This window comes from Leucoraja erinacea, chromosome 14 (genome assembly GCF_028641065.1).
Source record: "Leucoraja erinacea ecotype New England chromosome 14, Leri_hhj_1, whole genome shotgun sequence".
Lineage (NCBI taxonomy): Eukaryota > Metazoa > Chordata > Chondrichthyes > Rajiformes > Rajidae > Leucoraja > Leucoraja erinaceus.
Window position 1 is genome coordinate 48,122,722 of NC_073390.1, and position 17,415 is coordinate 48,140,136.

At 42.2% G+C, this 17,415-nt stretch overlaps 1 protein-coding gene across 9 annotated transcripts in view; it reads right to left on the bottom strand.

Annotated features, from left to right (window-relative positions):
- The window catches only part of schip1 (schwannomin interacting protein 1), a 582,838-nt gene that overhangs the window by 44,908 nt on the left and 520,515 nt on the right, over positions 1-17,415 (bottom strand). For all 9 annotated transcript variants that reach the window (XM_055646367.1, XM_055646369.1, XM_055646372.1 and 6 more), the window contains one exon: positions 15,898-16,016. In XM_055646367.1, coding sequence (XP_055502342.1) covers positions 15,898-16,016 — 119 coding nt within the window. The remainder of the gene's footprint in view (positions 1-15,897; positions 16,017-17,415) is intronic.

The following is a 17,415-nucleotide window of genomic DNA, read 5'->3' on the forward strand; positions in this document are numbered from 1 at the left end:
AGTTCCTTATGCTGCATCAACAAAAAAAGACCTTCTCATGTATTTCAACGAAGGCTTCCAATGACTGAAGGTTTCTCAAACTTCTCTTAAATATTTGAAGACTCTGCATACTGTCAATACTTTCCCATCCAGTAATGGCTAATTGTAAAGATGCCATTTTAACCCAGAATCTCACTGAGAAGATTATTTTGTCTGAAAGCCTCAGCATGGTTCAGGAGAAACAGACTTAGCCCGAAAAGCAAAATTCAATAGATGATAGCTGACAAACAATGTTAGGAGATTTATCCAGCCTAATATATTGTGTGAAAAGCATGGAAAGTCCCCCAATTGCCCACTTTCTCTTCATTAGTGACTTATGATGCAAAATTGTGAGAGAAAAAAGGTAGAACAAACAGAAATAAAACAAAATAACATAATAAACCATTGTTACCTTGATGTTCTAAAATGTTTCTCAAATTATGACTGGCCATATAATTATTGTCTTTTAGCAAACGTGCTCGTCAGTAACCACATCAATTACAAGATCATTTATTTTTTGTGGCTGGGTTACGGGGTCAGTCTTGTCCAGTACAGCAGGTGACTCCATGCTGCTAATTAAAGAGGCAGGAGAATTGTTTTTATTTTAATTATACCCTCATCAGACAGATGAGCCATGGGTTTAATGTTTCATTTCCCAGCTGCCATCAGTGGCAGCAACGCTGCACCAAAGATTCACTAGGAATTATGCTCCTATCTGAATGGAGTTTCAAATGAAATTCTTCTAGTAATTCAATCCCAAGGTTTCAAAGCGTGTCAAGAGTTCGCAGCAAAAATAATAAGGAATACAGACTGCTATTACCAAATATGAATTTGCCGAGTTAAGGGGCTGTCCCACTGCGGCGACCTAATCCGCGAGTTTAGAAGAGTTTGCCCTCGACTCATACTCGCAGCATGGTCAACACAAGGTCTTTGTAACTCTCCTTCATGCTCTAGAGTAGTCCCTACGTACTCAAGGCCTCAGCTAGGTCTCGGCGTATTTTTCAACATGCTGAAAAATGCCCACGAGTAAAAAAAGGTCGCCATGGAAAAAAAATCAATATTTGTTTTACTCATAGGTTTAGTCGAGGTTGGTCGTAGTAGGTCAGCATGTTATTCGAGGGTAATCAAAGGTAGTCGTAGTCTTCAACATAGTCTAAGGAGATCATAGGAGGCCATCTTCACTCTCCACTATTCGGTGTCCAATTTTCCAAAGCTAGTTGAAGATGGTCTTCAACATAGTCAAAGGAGGTCTTCAACATTACACTTATTCAAACTCTCCTAAACTTGACAATTAGGTGGCCGCAGTGGGACAGCCCATTTAGAAATGAAGAGTATTGTCCAATGGCATCATTTTTGTTCGCACAATACAAGCTCTGTGCCACAGTTGACACAAACAAGCAGTGAGAAGCTCAGTGAAGAATTACACCGAAAACTCTGCATCATCCATCACGCATCAAGCAAAATACTTGCCTGGAACAATAGAAAGGCCACGTGATAAATAGCCGTGGTTTGCCATTTCCCTTCAAATTGCGCAAGAGTTAATGTGATTTTATTTTTATTTTTACCGGTAAAAGGCAAGCACGCAATCAATACCTGTCAGAATCTCACAAAGATTTGACAGAAATGTCTAACCTACATATAAAGACAGCAAAAACAATTGTACACTTAGCGTATAAATGAAGGTGCTACAGTGCCAATCATCTCCGGTTTTGATTTACAACCTTACCATTATGAAAGCAAATGTTTTTAATTCAGTATTAAGCCAGGTGCTAGGATACCTGCGAGATATCATGGGAAAAAACGTCAAATAAGAATTGATGGCTGAGACACTTAATTATAGTCATAGACGCTTAATAGACTGAAATAGTAATGTGGGCGTTTTCATTAAAGGGAAACACAGAAACATGATGAAGATGATTCTGTACAGATAACCTGCTGCACACTAAGTAGTCTCCATGTACAAAAGCTGTAATAAATACCTACAGATAAAAGGAACCAGGGGGGAAACCTTTTCACACAGAGGGTGTTTTAGTTCAGTGATACAGTGTGGAAACAGGTCCTTCAGTCAACCAGCGATCGCCCATACACTACTTCGATTGTACACACTAGGGACAATTTATAGATGCCAATTAACCTAGAAGCCTGCACGTCTTTGAAACGTGGGAGGAAACCGGAGCACCCAGAGAAAACCCACGCGGTCACAGGGAGCATGTGAAAACTCCGTACAGACAGCACCAGTTTTCAGGATCAAACCTGGGTCTCTGGTGCTGTAAGGCAGCAACTCTACCACTGCACCACTGTATATGGAACAACCTTCCAGAGGAGATAGTTTAGGCAAGTACTATCACGACATTTAACCAACATGTGGACAGGTATAGGGATAGGAAAGGTTTAGAAAGATATTGGTCAAATGCAGGTAGATGGGACTAGTGAAGATAGGAACTGGAAGCAAGAAAAGGCCAGAAAAAATAAGAGCTAGCAGCAGATGACCTCAGGAAAGGTGGAGTCCATAATGGCCCATTGTTGACTGGGGAAGGTGTGATAATGAGAGGGATGCAAGGATGCGGACAGTGGAGCTAGTGGAATTACTAGGGTGGGGGGGAGGGGGAGGGGGGGGGGGGGGGTTGCAGGCGTTACTTGCATGTTAATCCTGAGCATGTTGAATTACCGTACTCTCATGGTTAACTTTGATGCTTTCGTTACTCAGATAATATGCGATAACCTCCAATTCAACTGAAGAACTAGAGAGGAGTGTAAAAGTCATCTTAGCCCATCAAGTCTAGATATATCACAATCTATTTCTACTACTATAGTAGATTTTTCATTCATTATTTTTAAGCAATATGTTCTTTTTTTTTTAAATTGAACAATAGTTTAGCATGGCGACTTCATTTTTAAGTTCAATGTTTCCACATACAGTCAAATAATCTCAAACGCTCCCATGCAGCCATCATCAATTTAGCTTGCCACCTTCAATATTTCAATAATAAAGGCAGCCCTTTGTTCTTATACTATTTTCATAAGCCAGATTACAATCATTCTCCACTGTGGTTTTTTTTATCTCCCAACAATGTTAGTCGTCCACAATAAAATACAATTCCAACTGGTCTTTCCACTTAATTTTATACTGCGTACTCCTCAAGATGCGTTTCCCAAGAATTTCATTACTTTCACTGCTACGATGTGTTCATGAGGTTTGGGATCAAGACTATTTTGCCCCAATACACCCAGTGAATGTCCACTGTTTATGAATGGACACATCAAACTCTGGTCAGGCCATCAGCATGATTTTCAATTGCTCCTTCATTTTTTTTGTTGGAGTTTAAATATTAACCAGCTGCAATTAACTTCTCTTGAGCATTTAAATCTCCATAAATGACTTTCCCCAGAGATGCCTTTTGTTTTAAATTTCCCTTTTCAATCAGCTCTGGAGTTGAGCAAAATCTCAACCAGGAAACACACTCATTGTACATAGGCTGTAAGACAAGTTATTTTTTTTAAAAATGGCTATTGCCAGAAATTGAAAAATAAAAATGGGCATTGCACATTACAGTTTTAATCCATCCAAAGATGAGCCCTAAATGGTAAAAGAAAATAATGCAAGGCAATGACTTGCTATATTTAAGAGGGAGTTAGATGTGGCCCTTGTGGCTAGAGGGATCAGGGGGTATGGAGAGAAGGCAGGTACAGGATACTGAGTTGGATGATCAGCCATGATCATATTGAATGACAGTGCAGGCTCGAAGGGCCGAATGGCCTACTCCAGCACCTATTTTCTATGTTTCTATGAAATAAAAATTGCAGATTGATGTTAATTTTAAAAAATATAAAAGACTCTCAGCAGTTGACAGTGTCTGCGGTGGATTTGTTTTTCAGGAGATTCGTGACGTCACGCATAGGAACGCGTACTGAAGGTTTTAATAATTATTATTGGTTCCGAGATGTATACTGATGCAGGGAATCAAACATCTGTGGCAGTGTAAAACGATACAATTTTCGTCTGACACTTTGGGGATATTGCAGATACGTCACTTGGAGGGCAAGCACTCTCAACGCTATGAATAATTTCTGCAATATTGGCCAGATAACAGAAGTATCATTAAATGTAAAGTGGTTGTGCTTTCATCAGAAGATCTATAAAATTATGATTCACCACACACACAACCAAGCTGTCATTTTGTACATTACAGCCTGATGATTATTACTTGGCCATTGAAAGAGGTTTCAAATATGTGCAATTGACTGAACTGCCTACACGGTGACTGAATGTCAATATGATCTACAGTCCAAGGCAATTAAATGTTTTCAGGAGAGAGTTAGATTTAGCTCTTCGGGCTAAAGGAATCAAGGGATATGGGGAAAAAGCAGGAACGGGGTACTGATTTTAGATGATCAGCCCTGGTCATATCGAACGGCGGTGCTGGCCCAAAGGGCCGAATGGCCTTCTCCTGTACCTATTTTTCTATGTTTCTAAGACATTATTAGAGAAGCTGAACAGAAGACTGTCTGGAATGTGATGGAGTTGTGCACTCTCTGAGACAAGATGTCATAATTGATGCTCCCATAGCAGCTAACGTAATTAATTGGCACTGAAATATGATATCTGAAACTTGGACAGGACTTTTGAACCCAATATTCTTTCAGCTTTCTAAAAAAAAAACATTTAGACCTGCAGCATAATAAACGTCCTATATGCAAAGTCTAGTGAAATTAAGGCCACTGTTCCTGCATTCCTTGCAATTAATTGTATAAACCTATTAGCCAGACATAAAGGAAAAGGCATGTCCCATTCATCACATACATGGCTACGCAATCACAGCAATGAGTTATTTTCCCAACGCACAATCTCAAGGGCCCTCCACTCTGTCATTTACACAGCACTGCTTCCTAGCATCATCCAAAGACATTAGATTGATTTCCACATTTGTGTTGATGACACCCATCTCTCTAAAGCATTCCTGCTGTCAGGCTGCCACTGAATGAATCATAAATTCTTCGAGCTGAACAATGGGACGTCTAAACTATTGGCCCCTGCCATCTGCTCTGTTGGAGCAGATTACAACCTAATTATCCTATGTACCGGGCTACTTCTATTTTCAGAAGATGAGTCCGAGTATATTATCACAGATTCCTACAGCACAGAAATACGTCATTGAGCCACATGGCATGGAAACAGGCCCATCAGCCCGACTCGCCATGCTGACCAAGATAGCCCATCTAAGGTAGTCCAAATTGTTTGCATTTGTCCCATATCGTTCTAAATTTTTAATACCTATGAACCTGTCCAAGTGTCTTGTAAATGTTGTTATTGTTCCAGCCTCAACGACACCCTCTGGTAACTCTTCCATCTACGCCCCATCTTCTGAGTGAAAAAGCTTCCCCTCAGATTCCTATTAAATTTCCCCTCTAACTTAAAGCTTATGCCCCCTACCCTGTGTAAAAGACTATGCTCTCAATTCCCCTCTATAAATTCCCCTCATTCACCTCAATAAGATCACCTTGGCCTATTGTGCTCTGAGGATTAAAGTGCTAGCTTACGCAACATCTTCCCACAGCTCCAGCACCCAGGTCTTGGCAACATCCTCGTAAATCATTCCTGCACTTTTCCCAGCTTTGGATCACCTGTCATGTCACCTTAGTTCACCTGACCTGGCAAGCATCAAGCATGCCAATGTCGTCAAACGCATTAAGCCCATGGCCTTTCCCACAGTAGCTTGTCTGGATGCTACTGAAATGTTGTGAGAGAACCTGCCTCCACCACATATTATGGGAGGCAACACGGACTTGATCAGTTTTACACATTCGCAATTTACCACAATCCAAACTCTTGCACTGAATCCCCACCCCAACAATATCCATTCGCCCACCCAGTACTTCCAAGTTTCAACATCAGTGCAATATTCTAAACATACGAACAAGCTTTCTGCATTTTGTGCAAATAATCCATTTCCTCTCACATCAGATCACATTCTCCCAACACCTACAGGTTTCCATGATCCTAAAGAACGTGTGTGGCGTGGGATGGTGGTAAGGATGTGTTTGGGCAGAGGCCAAAAATCCACATTCGTACACCTTTTACGAGGATGTTGCCAGGACTAGAGGGATGGAGCTATAGGCGGAGGTTGAGTAGGCTGAGACTATATTCCTTGGAGCGCAAGAGGATGAGAGGTGGTCTTATAGAGGTGTATAAAATGATGAGAGGAATAGATCGAGTAGATGCTCAGAGTCTTTTGCCCAGAGTTGGTGAATCAAGGTTTAAGGTAAAGGTGAAAAGATTTAAAAGGACTCTGAGCAGTAACTTATTCACATAAAGGTTGGTGGATGTATGGAATAAGCTGCCAGAGGAGGTAGTTAAGGCAGGGACTCCTCCAACATTTAAGAAGCAAGTACATGGATAGGACAGGTTTGGAGGGATATGGACCAAATGCTGGCAGGTGGGACTAGTGTGGCTGGGACGTGTTGGCTGGCTGGTGTGGGCAAGTTGGGTTGAAGGGCCTGTTTCCACATTGTATCACTCTGTGACCTTGAACCATAACTGCACTGTTCCAATTAGCCGGTGGCACATATCAAGTCATTAATAATGAAACTTAAAAAGTGATCTGTGCATCTTACCAATGTCATGTCCTTTGCTCAATAGACCTTTCGGGGTGGCTGTATTCACTATATTTTAAGCACTTTGAGAAGCTAGGTCAGCATTGCTTTAATGTACAGACCCCAATTTAATTAATTACACCCGAAGTTTGACGATTACACAAAAATCTGAATCTATTAAATCTTCCTTTTTCTCCCCTAATATTTGCTATAATTTCTCATTGGCATAATTACTTTCTGAAGCCAATATTATTTAATAATATTAATGTCTTAACACTATATCACATCAATAAGTTTTTTTAAATTGTGACATTCTGGACATGCCCATTTGTAATTTATATGAATTAATGATCTACTTTGTGTCTGGATTGTTGTGTTACTGTTTCTTCAAAGAAAAACATGCAGCAATGACATACTTTTCCCAAACCTGGAACAAAAGTCTTCTCTTACGTATATGTTCCATTCTTATATATATATGAAGATAGACTGAAACTGAGGTTCCTCTAGGGTGAAACCCTTGTTCCTTAATTGGGTGAAATCCTCGTCTCTTAATTTTAGTATTGCTACAATGACAATGTCAGAAACTTATTTCTGGACATCAATAGACAATAGACAATAGGTGCAGGAGGAGGCCATTTGGCCCATCGAGCTAGCACCGCCATTCAATGTGATCATGGCTGATCATCCCCAATCAGTACCCCGTTCCTGCCTTATCCCCAAAACCCCTGACTCCGCTATTTTTAAGAGCCCTATGTAGCTCTCTCTTGAAAGCATCCAGAGAACCTGCCTCCACCGCCCACTGAGGCAGAGAATTCCACAGACTCACCACTCTCTGTGAGAAAAAGTTCTTCCTCGTCTCCGTTCTAAATGGCTTACTCCTTATTCTTAAACTGTGGCCCCTGGTTCTAGACTACCTCAACATCGGGAAGACAGTTTCCTGCCTCTAGCGTGTCCAAGCCCTTAACAATTTTACATGTTTCAATGAGATACCCTCTCATCCTTCTAAACCCCAGAGTGTACAAGCCCAGCTGCTCCATTCTCTCAGCATATGACAGTCCCGCCATCACGGGAATTAACCTCTTGTAAACCTACGCTGCACTCCCTCAATAGCAAGAATGTCCTTCCTCAAATTAGGGGACCAAAACTGCACACAATACTCCAGGTGTGGTCTCACTAGGGTTCTGTACAACTGCAGAAGGACCTCTTTGTTCCTATATTCGATTCATAGAAACATAGAAACATAGAAAATAGGTGCAGGGTTAGGCCATTCGAGCCTGCACCGCCATTCAATATGATCATGGCTGATCATCCAACTCAGTATCCTGTACCTGCCTTCTCTCCATACCCCCTGATCCCTTTAGCCACAAGGGCCACATCTAACTCCCTCTTAAATATAGCCAACAAACTGGCCTCAACTACCTTCTGTGGCAGAGAATTCCAGAGATTCACCACTCTCTGTGTGAAAAATGTTTTCCTCATCTTGGTCCTAAAAGATAGCCCCCTTATCCTTAAACTGTGACCTCTTTGGCCTTTATAACAAGATTCCTCTTGTTATAAAGGCCAACATGCCATTCACTTTCTTCACTGCCTGCTGTACCGGCATGCTTACTTAGGACCTGATCTGTACCTGTACCTGATGTACAAGGACCCCCCAGATCCCGTTGTACTTCCCCTTTTCCCAATTACACCATTTAGATAGTAATCTGCCTTCCTGTTTTTGCTACCAAAGTGATAACCTCACATTTATCCGCCTTAAACTTCATCTGCTATGCATCTGCCCACTCCCCCACACTGTCCAAGTCACCCTGCATTCTCACAGTATCCTCCTCACGGTTCACACTGCCACCCAGCTTTGTGTCATCTGCAAATTTGCTAATGTCACTTTGATTATTATTTGAACACAATTATATGACCAATACATTCTTCTTTCCATCGATTCATCAGTGTTGCAAATCTCATTGCACATTCTACCATTCTATTGTTTGCTAATGCATCCTGCAATGACCCCTTTTGCAGCCCTTTCTCCCCCCCTTCCTCTTCTGTCCCACCCTCCATCCGCCTCTCGGGTTATTTGAAATTAGGTGCCATAGGCCATGGGCTCCACCTGCATTTCCATATGAGATTTCCATCAGTATCCCTGCATAGCCCTGATCCCCTTAACCACAAGGGTTAACTCCTCTTAAATCATGGTCACAGCCTCTGTTGTTGTTCACCATCTCACCTCCATCTCTCCCCCTTATCCTTAGCTGTGACCCCTTATCCCATCTCACATGCAATCCACATCTACTGTGTGCCAGCTTTTGCTACCCTCTCAACTCTCAACACTTATCTACTTTTTCAATCCAGAGAAAGGGTCTCGTCCTGACATCCCAGGAATCAGTCTGTTGAACTGTCTCTGCACTACCTCTATGGCAATAATGTCCTTCCTCAGATTTGGAGACCAAAACTGTAGCAATACTCCAGGTGTGTCTCACCTGACTGTTGTTCCCTGCTCCTATTCCAAATCCTTTTGCAATGAAAGCATACCATTCACTTGCTACTCATGCTGCATTCCTATTCAATGACTGGTGTACCATGACACCCAGGTCTCGCTGCTCTCCCCCTACTTCCCAATCGGCCACCATTTTATTCTGCTTTCCCTCCTGCCACCAAAATGGACCTCACATTTGGAAACATTATACTGCATCTGCCAAAATGCCCATCACCCAGCCTATCCAAGTCACCTTGCAGTCTCCTAGCATCCCTCACAGCTAACACTGCCCCCCAGCTTAGTGTCATCTGCAAACTTGGAGATATTGCCTTCAATTCCCTCATCCAGATCATTAATATATATTGTAAATAGCTGGGGTCCCAGTACTGAGCCTTGCGGTACCCCACTAGTCACTGCATGCCATTGTGAAAAGGAGCCCGTTTACTCCTATTCTTTGCTTCCTGTTTGTCAGCCAGTTCTCTATCCACATCAAACTGAACCCCCAATGCCTTGTGCTTTAAGTTTGTAACCTCCTCCCCTTTTCCTTCCCTCTCCCCCCCCCCCCCACCCCCCCATCAGTCTGAAGAAGGTTTTTGGCCCGAAAACGTTGCCTATTTCCTTCGCTCCATAGATGCTGCTGCACCCGCTGAGTTTCTCCAGCAATTTTGTATACCTATGACCCACTTCTCTTCTGTCCACCCTACCTCTGTTATTTGATTCCATACTCCACCTTCATTTCCATTAGATTCCATCATCTGCAGCAGCTGGGTTGCCTCCATTAATCACGTCACAGCCTCTGTTGTTGTTGTCATCTCCACCTCCCTCTCCCCCACTTATCTATCCCATCTCACATGCATCCACCTACAGTGTGCCAGCTCTTGCTACCCTCTCAACTCTCAACACTTGCTACTTTTTCAATCCAGAGAAAGGGTCTCGACAAGTTATTGACTGTTCATTTCTCCCCACAGATGCTGCCTGACCTGTTGAGTTCCTCCAGCAATGCACTTTTTGCTTCATATTCCATTATCTGCAGTTTTTTTTGCTCTTACTTCTCTTAATATGTTCGCCCTCCTACACTATTAAGACTGTGGAAACACAGGCTCAAAATCATGCAATTACTACTTCCTTATACGCCTCACCCTATTAAACTTGTTGCAACCTACCAATTGTTATAGTCGTGGAGTGATACAGTGTGGAAACAGTCCTTTGGCCCAACTTGCCTACACCGGCCAACTGTACTAGTCCCACCTGCCAGCATTTGGTCCATATCCTTCCAATCCTGTCCTATCCATGTGCCTGTCTAATTGCTTCTTAAATGTTGGGATAGACCTTGCTTCAACACCTCCTCTGGCAGCTTGTTCCATATATCCACCACCCTTTGTGTGAAAAGGTTACCTCTCAGATTACTGTTAAATGTTTTCCCCTTCACCTTAAACCTATGTCCTCTGGTCATCGATTCACCTAATCTGGGCAAGAGACTTTGTGCATCTACCGTCTTTTCCTCTTATAATAGACAATAGACAATAGGTGCAAGAGTAGGCCATTCAGCCCTTCGAGCCAGCACTGCCATTCACTATGATTATCCACAATCAGTACCCTGTTCCTGCCTTCTCCCCATATCCCTTGACTCCGATATCTTTAAGAGCTCTATCTAACTCTTTCTTGAAAGCATCCAGAGAATCGGCCTCCACTGCCTTCTGAGGCACCCCTCATCTTCCTTGCATTTTCTTATGAATCAGCAAATTATGGCATTATACCTCTCAGCAGGACAAAGACCATAACCAAGTACCTCTGGATGCAATATTTCATCAGCAAGTGATTGACCCAAAATACAACATTCTCTAGCCATTGATGCCAACTGACCTGGAGAATATTTTTAGCTGTTAGTCCTGTTTATCAGATTCCCAACACATGTGCTTTGTCTTGAACTTGCTTTGTCTTGACAAAATGATGGGAGGAATTGATTGGATAAACGCACTGCATTTCTTGCCCAGAGTATTGTAATCGAGAACCAGAGGACATAGGTTTAAGGTGAGGGGGGGGGGAATATTTAATAGGAACCCGAGGGGTAACTTTTTACACAAAAGGTGGAACGAGCTGCTGGAGGAGGTATTTGAGGCAGTTACTATTGCAACATTTAAGAAACATTTAGACAGGCACATGGATAGGATTGGTTTAGAGAGATATGGGCCAAATGCAGGCAGGTGGGACTAATGTAGATGGGGGCATGTTGGTTGGCGTGGGAAAATGGGGCGGCTATATATATTTTTAAAAAAGCAGCTGCTAACAATGGGACAATAGAGAATGTGTGGAACAAATCCTGTTGCCCTCCACTGCCTTCTGAGGCAGACCCCGATAGGTGTAGTGGTCAGAAACTTATTCAGGATGGAATGATCTTCTTGCAGAGTAAAATGACAGCAAATTATGGCATTATACCTCTCATCAGAAAGACATAGACAGTGAAATAGTGGTCTCCAGCACTGTACCTCTGGAGAGGGGATGGGGATAGGTGTTGTTGAATCAGAAAGTAATGTGATATTCCAAAATACAACGTTGGAGCGAGGGAAGGCTGGTGTGGGGTTGAGCCATAGATGCCGACTGACCTGGAGAAATATGTTTGATGTTAATTCCTAGTTTGATCAGACGCAATGCACATGTGCTTTGTCTTCTTGTGGTGGGAATGGTGGAACTTGTATACGTGGATTTTGGATGTGATTGTGGGGGTGGATGTTGGGTAAACGCACTGTGGAATTTGTGTGGAGTATTGTTTTTGGACCAGGGGGCATGAGTGTTGATGTGGGTTGTGGTGTTAGTGACCTGTGTGAGGGGGGTGGGGGGAAATATTTAATAGGAACCTGAGGGGTCTTGGGTGAGTTTTACACAAAAGGTGGAACGAGAAATGGTGGGAATGGCTGGGGATTGGTGAATGTGTGATGTGTATGTGATGTTTTGAGTGAGGTAATTTTTTGGGGTGAAATTGATTGTTGGTTTTGTGGGGAAGATGTGATGGATTTGTTGTGGGATGATTTCTTGTGGATGTTGGTGTGTGTTTGACAGATTGTGGTTGATGGTTGTGGTTGTGTTGGTTTTTTTTTGGGGAGATGTTTGGAATGTGTGATGTGAAAAATTGGTGTTTTGTTGACATTTTGTGAATGTTTGTGTTTGGGTGGATAATGCATTTGTGTGTGATTTGATTGTGGGTGTGTGGTGTGAATGAAAATATGTTGTGATGGATTGTTTGTGTGTGGAATCATGTTGTTTGGATGTGTTGTTTTGTGGTTCTGATGTTTTATTGTGTTGTGAATGGGATGGATGTTGGTTTGGTTGTGATTGTGGGTGAGGTGTGTTTGATGTGGGTGGGGTTGTGTTTTGTTTGTGATGTTTGTGTTGTTTGATTGTTTGATAATGTGTAATGTTTGTGGTGGATTGGTGGTTTTGATTGTGATAGATGGTTTTTGTGTTTTGTTGGGTTTGTGTTATTGTTGTGTGATGGTGATGTTTGACTTGAATCATGTGTGATTTGGATTGTGTGTGGTGTGATGTTGTTCCTGTGGTTTGATAATGGAATGATTTTGAACTATGGTTTGATGTGGGTTTGGATGTATGGGGAAAAGATGTGTGTGGGTTGTGATTGTTGTGGTGAAGTGAATATGTTTCCATTGATTTGGGTATTTGATATGTGGGATGTTGTCTTGGAATGGGGTTTGTGTTGACTGTGTGTGAGATGTGAAATGTTTGATTTGATGAAAATTGATCTTGTGTGTGAAAACTTTGGGGGTGGTATTTGATGTGTGGATGTGAATGGTGTGTGATTTGTTGGTTTTGGTGGTGGTGGATTGTTTGTTTGGATTTAGATGATTTGATGTTGAAATGTGTGGGTGTGAATGTGAGTTTGGGTGCGGGGTGTGTGCTGGTGTGGTTGTATTGATGTTTGTTTTGGCTTATGTAAAGATTGAATGTAATGAGTGGAAGCTGGGATGAATTTGTTTGTTGTAAAATGGGGCGGTGTGTGTTGTTTGAATTTTTTTTTGTGATGTTTAATGTGGGTTTGAATGTTGGGATGGATTGTTGAATGAGGATGAAGGTTTTGTTATTTTTGTTTGTGGATTGGATATTTGAGGAATTTGATTTTGTTGGGTTGGATTGTATTTGTGGAAGGAGGTTTGTTTTTGTGGGGACTTTGCTTGTTGAATTGGTTGATTTGGTGTAAGCGCGATTGTTGGGAATTGATGTGTGTTTGTTGGAAGGGATATGTGGATGGTCCATGATTGTGCGGGGCATTTATCCATGGGATTTGCTGCCTCAGATGTGTTTGGTTTGTGTTAATTTGTTTGGGGTTTGATTTGGTTGTGTGTGGGATGATTGATTGGTAAAGGTATGTTGTGGGAGTGTGGACAATTGATGATTGGGATGGTGGATTTGTGATCTGTTTATGACTTTTGGAGGATTTGGGGTATGGGTCTGTTATGTGCTGGTTGTTTGATGTTAATGATAGGTGATTTTTTAAAAACGCAGTGGGTTTTTGTGTGGGTTTGAAGCGTTTTGGATCAATGTCCATTTGATGTGATTTGTGTGGGCGTGGAATTTTGTGTTTGTTATAATCGTTGGAAAAAAATGGTATTTGGATGAAATGTGGTTGTTTTGGTGGGTTTTATGGTGTGGTGGTGGATGAATTGAATGCCACAGCCATTTGTGGACTTGGTGTCATTTTTTTTGGTTGGGGTGGGGTTTTTTTGGTATTTTGATTATTGGGAACCTTTGTGTTGTTGGGTTTGTGGTTTGTAAAATGTGGGTGTGATTGATGTCTTTTAGTGAGGTGGTGTTTTGACTTGATATTGATAACTGGGTTTGTGTAAAATTTGGGGATATGAGGGGGGGTTTGCGGCTCTTGATGATGTGTGTTTGGTTGGATTGAGGTGTATTTCAAAAAATGTTTTGGGTGTTTTGTTGATGTAATGATTGTTCTTGGCAGGATGTGGTGGTTGCCTTAGGATTTGTGTGGCTGATTTGAATTATATGTTGTTCAAGGTGTGGGGGGTGGAAATGTGTGTGGTTTTTGGTTGATAAAAATGTGTTTTTGTTGTGTTGAGGGTGTTGTTTGTGTTGGGTTGGGTTTTGTGGCAAGGTGACCCAAAATATGGGTTTTGTTTTTTGGATGATGTGTGGGGATGATTGTTTGTGTGTGATGTGTGGACCATCCTGTGTTTTGATGTGTTTAATTTGATGTGGCAAAGAATGTGTTGGTGGTGTGTGGAGAGATGGGGTGATTTGCCCCAAGGAAAAGATTTGTGTTTATTGGGAAAAGCGTTGGTTGGATGTGTTTTTGGTATGTTTTGTTTGGGGGTGTGTGAACAATGGTGTATGTGATTTGGTGCAAAACCTGTTGGTGTTTGTTTGGCACATGTGTGAGTGTGTGGTGTGGGTGGGTAGTGTGTGCATGGTATGTGCACCATCTTTGGAGATGTGTGTGGATTGATGTTTGTGGTGGTTGTGTGGTCTGTGTGGTAAAGTGTGTGTGTGGGACGCTTGAATCTTGGAGGTGGAGAAGAGAATAGAGGGGGGGGTGACCACAAATGGTGGGGTGTCTGCGAGTTGGGGGAAAAGCTGGTCTAGATTTGACCAATGGAGGGGTGTTTGGTTGGGGTTACATGGTCGATGGGTGGTGGGTGTGTCCACAAATGCTGGGAAAAGAGTGTACTGTTGGGGTGGAATTTTTGCGGGGAGAAAAAAAAAGGTCACCGGGAAGATGTGGTGAATGTTGTGGGATTGGGGGGATGGTGGTCACACTTATGAAGAGGAGGATTGGTTGGGGAGTTGGGTAGCAGTAAGTTGGAGAGGAGGAGGAGGGGAGATGGAGAAGAGAAGACAATCAATAGGTACTGGTGAGGATGTGGAGGAGAAGAGATGAGAGGGAGAAGCCAGGAAAGTCGGAGAGAGAGGAGAGAGAGGAGAAGAAAGGGTTTCAGACACGTTAAAAGAGAGGGAGGAGAGGAGAGAAGAGAGAAGGGAGGTGGTTGTTGGAAAAAGAGAAGAGAGGGAAGAGAGTTGGTCTTTGAGAAGAGGAGAAGAAGAGAGAGAAAGAGGTGAGAGAGAGAGGATAGAGGAGAGAGAGAGATAGAGAGAGGAGAGAGAGAGAGAGAGAGAGAGAGAGAGAGAGAGAGAGGGATGAGCGGGAATAAGAGAGGAATAGAGATTAGAGAAAAGAAATGACTGGAGGTCTCAGAGAGGAAAGAAAAGGAGAGAGTGAGGAGAAGAGGAGACAGGGGGGAGGAGAGAGGGGACGAAAAGAGAAGGAGAGGAGAGAGCAGAGAGAAGGAGAGGAGAGGAGAGAGAGGAAAGAGAGGGAGGAGAAGAGAGAGAGAGGAAGAGAGGAGAGAGAGCGAGAAAGAGAGAGATAGGGAGAGAGGACAAGAGAGAGGGAGAGGGGAGAGAGGGAGAGAGGAGAGAAAGAGAGAGAGGAGAAAAAGACGAGGGAGAGAGAAAGGAGGGAGAGAGAAGAGGGAGCGAGAGAAGAGGGAAAGAGATAGAAGAGAGCGAGGAGAGAGAGGGAAGAGAGAAGAGAGAGAGGAGAAGAAAGATAGGGAAGAGAAGAGAGGAGAGGGAGATAGGAGTAGAGAGAGAGGCAGAGAGAGTTAATGTGCGGGGATCGCTAGTCGGCACGGAATCATCGATGGGCCGAAGTACCTGCTTCTGCGTTGCATCTCTGAAAAAAATGTCCTCCAAAATTTTTTTAACCATGAACATTAAATGGGGCATTGATTATTAAAAATTAACATGCAGGAATTTTACAAATGCAACACTTTGTTTCCAGTACTCACCGTGAAGACAAGCTAGGTTTACCACTCTTGCTACAGCTGGTGTAAATTCCGGGGCCATCATCAAAGAAACTTCCAAGTGCCAACTTCTGTCGGATCGATTCCCTCTCATTTTTTTGGGCCTGTAAACCAAACAGAAATGAATGTCAGGCAACGTAACTACCTTTGTGGCTGCTGGTATCTGGTTTTAAAAAAAAATTGGGTTATGATCACTGCAGAAAATTCCATGACATAAATAAAATACAAATTATAGCCCATTATCCATTGACGCCAATGTTTGTGGCAGTCAGCGGTTTCACAAACCCCCTCGTTTTTCTAATTATTTTCCATCGTTTGTATCTCTTGTCCAGGCATTTCACCGGCAGGGTCTCGTACCTGTGTCTATTACCCAAACGTGGATTGGTTTCAGTAATTTGATTAATTCTTAGAGAATGTTATTGTAATGATGATTCACTGATAGGTTAAATTCCTTGCAGATTTACTTCACTAACTCAGCTGTAATATTTGCATTCACCAGTGTTGTCAAAAGACACATACCACTGTCATATTGCCATTGACTTCAAAGTAAGAGCATTACAGTAATGAACTACAAATAAAAACAATACGCTAACCATTTGTCCATTTTTATGGCTGCTGAAACTGGCAGGGCCACAAAGTGAGTGAGAATCCAGTAACAACATTTTATATCCCGGATGCCTTTTTGTCTAACTGATTGTCTAACCCCAATATACCATCACATTCTTTTTTAATCAAATGAAAATGAAAGGATATTAAACATACGAGAAGCATGCCAGTCAGTGACAGACACAACTATCAAATTTTAATTACTGTGTTTGCAAATGTCAATGTGCATCTTATTTACTGACCTATGATTTAATCAGGAGCTACAGCTGACCAATTAGTTGCCTGGCAATCATTCCACATCCTTTAACATGGAATTCCTGACAGCTGGAAGTGGGTCTTAAAGTTGCCGGGATATGCAACATTGCATTTAGAAAATGTTTCACAGCAATTTTCAAACCAACAATCCTGCATCAACTGTGCTAATAAGGAGATACCTAGTTTTCAGGAGATAGAATTTCACCAGATATTGCAACTCCAATTGTAACAGATAGCAGGGGCGTTAAAGCAAATGCTGAACGTATTGAGACACAAGAGACTGCAGATACTGGAATCTTGAGTAAAAGATCTGCTGGAGGAAGTCAGTGAGTCAGGATGCCTGACCCACTGAGTTCCTCCAGCAGTTGGCTTTGATAAAAATATAGGCTTGTTAATGAGGTGCTCGGGAGATATAGACATATTCCAAATTATAACTTATGTAGTGTGGACATTTAAACAAAACAAAAAAAAAAAATTCAGGATTTTTGCTCCAGTTTCAGTAAGTACATTTAAAACCACAGGCACATCAATCATTGAAAGGTCACCTGCCTTAATTGCCTAACTTACATCAGTTCATAGCCAGATGGAGGGTGTAAAGTATTCTTTTGAGGATATGCGTGCATTGATCAAGATCTGAATCAT